A 6,000-nucleotide genomic window follows, 5' to 3' on the forward strand; every position below is an offset into this window, starting at 1 on the left:
CACATAAATCGCAGAGGCAGTCCAGCAAAAGGCTGATAGAGGGAAAGCTAGCAAGACTCAGATTCTCAGCCCTCTCAGCTGACAGTCCTATCTATAATCTTCTTGAGTGACTCTCCTCCCAGCAAGAGACAGGCCAGGCAAAGGCTCTACCTAGACATGGCTATCCTGATAATCGGTGTTTCTTTTGTTTTATATCTTATTCATGAGGGATGATGGACATAGATATACAGGTTTCTGGGATCCCATAAAGCTGGGTATGCCAGCTTCCCCTGCATTGGGCTTAGGTGATGGAAGGTAAAATTCTTGTCCGTAAGTCCACATAGTTTGGCCTAAGATATCTCCTTTCCTCCTATCTCTCCAGGGCCTTCAAGTTCTATCAGTTATTCATTTCTAATTATTTCCTAAATCTCCATCCCCTACTGGGAACATAGCCTTCCTCTAGCCCCTAAGGATTCCTCTCTGCCATATCTGGGACCCTTTTGGGGTTACATATTTGAGTGGTTTTGTGCATTACCCTACCTGGGTAATAATAATAATAATAATAATAATAATAATAACAAGAATAAGAATAAGAATAAGAAGAATCAGTAGCAACAGCAAGTTAAATACCTAACACTTACTATGTACTAAACACAGTTCTAAGTGTTTTTCATGTATTGATTCATTTACTCTTCAGATAAGACTATGAAATTTATAGGTGGGGTTCAGAAGCATAGAAGGGGTAAGAGACTCACCCAAGGTTATAAAGCTGGTAAGTGGCTGACCCAGGGTTTGGACCCAGGAAGTGGGGCTCAGAGACAGTACTCATAACCTCTCTGTCAAACCAGGGTCACATTTAAGTGGGGCCTCCTGGTGATGACTTTCTAACCCAGGAAGTGATCAGTCCCAGACCAACAGAGAAGAGCTTGCCAGAACCTAGATTTCTTGGGCTTTAGAAATCCCACCCCACTCTCTCAGTGCCCACAGCCCAGAGGAGACTACCACACAAACCCCATCCTGCTGAGTGCTTAACTCACAGCGTCAAAGGGAATGCTGAAAAACAGGGTTCAGAAAAGGAAGGGATTCTCTCAAAGTCTCCCAGCTAAGAGAAACCACTTTCAACCATTTTCAGTTTCAAAATTCAAGTTCTAGGTAGAAAGAAACATGCTGAGTGTGATTGTGTGCCCCCTCCCTGTCTGGAGGAGAGGTGGGCCCTGCGACTGACTGCCTAGGTGAAGCACTTCTAACGGTATAGAGGCAGATTTTCCAAAGGAAAGATGAGGCAAACTATGGGAATAAGAGGGAAGAGGCTCAGAGTGGGCCAAATCACAGACATGCATTACAAGCTTCATGTCACCAGTGGGGTTGAGAAAGCTCTTTTCAGAGAAGTAGCGGTAGAGAGACATACTTAACCATTTGTTCTTCTGGAGTCCCTAGTCACTAATGAAAGAGAACAGCTAACACTCATGTAGGATTTACTCTATACTATAAGAGCACTTGCCATGACCCTCTCAGGTAGTACTGTTCTTGTTCCACATTTATAGAGCAATGAGGACACCAAGGTGCAGCCCATAAGGGCTGTCATTGGCAGAAGCAAGGTTTGAGCCCAGTATCTGGTTCTAGAACTTGGGTTTCCAGCCACTGTGATCCACCACGTTTGGCAAACTTGGAGAGAGCCCACTAGTTTCCCTTACAGTTGTCTTCTCAGTATAGCAGCTTTGACTCTTACCGGAAGCCAAATTAGAAATATCATTTCTGATGCCATTGCATTTTATAAGCTATTTGGGGGTATCTTATTAGTTGCATTGCTTGATGTCCCTCATAAGGCCCTCCTGGTACATTTCTCCAAGACCCAGATGTAATGAATGCATCAAGAAAGCAAATAAGTGAAGAGCACAGGCCAGAGTCAGACTACCTGGGTCCCTTTTCAGTTGCACAATTTATTGCCAGTATGACTTGGTAGTCATTGAATCTCTCCAAGCTTCAGTTTTCTCATTAGTAAAATAGGGATAGTAATAGTACCTTCTACTACAATTTCTATGAAGATTAAATTAGGGATGATAGTTGTAAAGAGAATAGCACAATTAGGACTTCACAGAGTTTTTGGTACATAAATGGCACTCAATTCATGTTAAGTTTCATTTATAACATAGTGTTTTCTTCCATTCTTGAGAGCTGTGTTTCCCTCCTTGCATTGATTTCCAAGCATCTCAGAGCTTATTTTTTTCTATAGCATTCTTTGTTTAGATTTACTTTTTTTATTTTATTTAATGGTAAGAATTTTGGCTTTAATGTCTTCTGTGCTTTTATTTTGATATCTCTTTTTTGGAGGTAGGTAACTAAATAAATATGTGCCAAAGTGTGTTTGTATATACACCTAGACACATACACAGCACACAAAGTCTACCCAAGAGGATCTCACTAAAATTCCATATCTCTTTTCAGCCTGGTTTCTAAAACCCTTGGTCTAGTGACATTGAAGTGAAATTCCACTGAGAAATCTTTTTTAGAATTATTTTCCCCTGAATTATGCCCTTTACTAAGCTCTGTGGATTTGGTTTCAGGAACTTTGCTGCTACAATCCCACGGCCCTTCTCAGTTCGTTATGACCCATACACTCAAAGGATTGAGGTCTTGGACAATACTCAGCAGCTTAAGATTTTGGCTGACTCCATCAACAGTAAGTAACTCACTCTCTTTACCAGGAGGTAAAGAGGCCACTCTCTTTACCAGAAATAGAGAGTTGGATTTTTCTTACCCTCACCATCAGAACAATAGGAAATTTATCAAATATTGAATTAAGGAGAAAAGCAATTCCAGGTGAGCCATTTGTTTGTCAAGGGAGAAAAGCTTGGCAAAAAGCCAGAATTGCTTTGAGTGTCTTTTCTTCTTGGACTTTCCCAGATTCCACGCTACTCCCAGCACCACACCAGCTCTCCACCCTGGCTTCTCACTGCCATGTTCCTCTTTCTTCTTTGCCTCTGTACTCTCTTACCTCTAAGTGCTCAATGGATATTGCTGTGCCTGGAACTTCAGCCCCTATAAGACAGGTTCTAGCTACTTTATTGGCCATCTAGTGGCTCATCCAGGGGGCTACCACTCTTCCAGGACAGTGAGGATATTATAATAGTTACTCATAAAAAAAGCAGAGTATTACATTGCTTTTCACTGGATTCCCTTTCCAGAGCTTCAACCTCCCCTCCAGCAACACTGACCAGCTTTCACTTCTCCTCTTCCCCTCCTAGCTTCTGGTCTTCGCTTATGCAGTTCTTTATGTTTAAAATGCTCTCATGCCCATTCTCATTTAGAGGTCCCCAATTCCAGTTCATCTTTTAAGTCTTTCATAGATACATCATGGGAAGACTAGTTTGGGTATCCTTCCTGTGTCTTGGCACTCCCACAGGTTCCTCTCTCAGAACACCTATCACTATATTGTTTTGTAATTATCTACTTGTCTCACTTCCCAACAAGACCCGAGTAGAGAACCAGGTTGGGATCACCGTCAAATCCCTGGTACCTAGCCCTAGTTCTCAAAAAGTTATATCAGGTCCTCAAGATTTATTAAATGGATGAATGAAACCACCAAATGGGTAAACAACCTAAAGGGAGGAATTCTAGGTCAAGTGGTGTTTCCTACCTTACGTAGTGCTAACGAAGTCCAAAAAGGCAGCTGGGCTTGAAGTATCGCTCTAATACTCCACTGAAATTGCTTGTCCATATCCAGAGCCCCTTCCACTTCTTTGAAGTATATTTGTTCCTGTGGACCCTTGGTCTATGCATGAATGGGAGCAGCTCCATTGTAGTCCAATGGTCTAGCAATCTAGGCTGATTTATCTGCTTAGACCATGCATTCTCAAACCGAGTGTACATCAGAATCATTTGCAGAGCTAGTTAAAAATTAACAATCCTGACTCATAGTCCCAGACTAAATTTACTAAAATTGTGATAAGTCTTGGGAGTTTGTATTTGTAATAAGGCTCTATGTGATTCTGACACAGGGGGTTCTTGTGAACCACACTTTTAGGTTTCATAGCTTAAGTCCTTACAAATATCTATAGATGGTCCTGTAAAAGAAAAAGAGAGAAAATCGTTAACTCCTTCCATGGAAAAAGGAAGCTAATTACATTAAAACTTGTAAGTCCCTATGCTATAACTGCCCAAATCATATCACCATAACTAATCTGTAAGCTCCTTAAAGGTTGGGATGGTACCCAACATATCTATACATCCCATTGATCCCCTAAAGTGTTACACATTGTAGAAATTTAAAGTGTGTTTTCTAATAATATGAGTGGCCCATTTTTTTTTTCTTTGTAGGTGAAGTTGGAATCCTTTGTAGTGCCCTCCAGAAAATAAAGTGAAACCATGGACAAAACCTGTCAACAGAGAATCTGTTGATAGAAATCTGTTGATGGAAATTTCATTTCATCTGAAAAAGTTTGAAAAGTAAACCTTAATTTGAATTGACAGCCTTAAATCTTTTTTGGAACAAGATGGAGGATGAACAAATAAATCAAAATAACTTGAAATGACAGCATATTAATGCACATCCAAAAGCATAATCTGCTGGGGTCATCTTTGATTTAGAGATGATAATCCCATATTCTCAATTCAGTTAAAGTCAATAATCTGTCACCTTTCATCAACATTAATTAAAATTGGGAACTGATTTACTCAAGCTTCATGTATGCTTTTGTTATTGGCCATAGAGAATTCCTAAAGGAATACATATCACTCAATATAAAACACGAGCCTCTTATTAGAATTGAATTTGTTGATTTAATATAAATTTAACCTACAAAAGTCATTTTCTGTTTCAGTAAACTATAGTTCTAATTATTGTTGTGTTTTACCCATGTAATTTCCTTTAATTCAAGAGCTTATTAAAATAGTTATAAAGATTGAAGCTCATAACATAATACTGAAGCACTTCTGTGTATTTTATTGTAATCATAAATACTGCCATGGAAGGTAATATAAGTTCTCACCTGACTCCCACAACTTTCAATATCATTTTCCAATTAATTGTCACTTTTTTGTAGATATTTTGTGGGCACGTGTGATGCAACAGATGTTAACTGATGGTTTGGCTGGTAAATACTCAATAAATACTCAGTGAAAGAATAATGGAATATATTATTAAATAGCAAATCCTCAACAAAAGTGAGAATTTTAGTTGTTTAAAAAGTTCTAGGGGTTAGAAAAGTTTACAGTTTCAAATATTTCTTGGAAGGAAATATTGCTTTCCATTGTCTTAGAGATACATTAACTGGATAATCTTGTGGCTTGAAAAGAATGATCAGTCTCGATTTCCAACCCATCACAGAGTTCACTCTGATAATCTAAGTTATGTCTGGATAGTCAACAGACTTTGATTTCTGTTGGCTGTACATTTTACACAAATGCATGACTATTTGAGAAACAGTAGGAAAAAATACAGCGTCTTTAAAGCTATGCTTTGAAATTTTCACACCACCTTATCATTTTACTTTGGAAGTAGTTAGATCTCAGAGGACTTGCATAGTATTTGTTCATGGGTGATTCTCAGACCAGCTGTATCATCATCAACATTAAATTCTGGGCACATCCCAGCTCTATCCAGCCAGAATATCTGGAGATGGACCACAGAGACCTGCATCTTTCAGTACCTCAGGTGTTTTTTTTGTTTTTGTTTTTTAATGCCCAGCCAAGTCTATTGGTACATTAAGTTTGAGAGAACTTTACTTTTGGTGGCCAGTTCTGCCAATTGGCAATTATGTTACTTTGCATAATTTACTTTGGATCTCAGTTTTACTTGAACCATAAAGGAGTTTAACTGGATGAATCAAGGTTTCTTCCAGCCTTGAAATACAATTCAAATGCTAACATGTGTCTTTAAACCGATGTCCCCGACCCACTAAGAGTGTGTAATAATACCAGCCCAACTATGCTACCTGGGTGGAAAGATCAATTTGGTCTGATTGTGTCTGAGATCTCATTGCTTTGAATTTGGGTTTTCACATCTGTATTTATTTCCTCATG

The 6,000-nt window shown here is 39.1% G+C and overlaps 1 protein-coding gene across 1 annotated transcript in view; it reads left to right on the forward strand.

Annotated features, from left to right (window-relative positions):
- The window catches only part of PAH (phenylalanine hydroxylase), a 68,246-nt gene extending 63,348 nt beyond the window's left edge, over positions 1-4,898 (forward strand). Inside the window, exons 12-13 of the mRNA XM_080811274.1 lie at positions 2,544-2,659; positions 4,297-4,898. Of these exons, the coding sequence (XP_080667400.1) occupies positions 2,544-2,659; positions 4,297-4,340 (160 nt within the window). The 3' untranslated portion in view covers positions 4,341-4,898. The remainder of the gene's footprint in view (positions 1-2,543; positions 2,660-4,296) is intronic.
- Positions 4,899-6,000: the final 1,102 nt, after the last annotated feature.

The sequence above is a fragment of the Martes martes genome (genome assembly GCF_963455335.1).
Source record: "Martes martes genome assembly, chromosome: 8".
NCBI lineage: Eukaryota > Metazoa > Chordata > Mammalia > Carnivora > Mustelidae > Martes > Martes martes.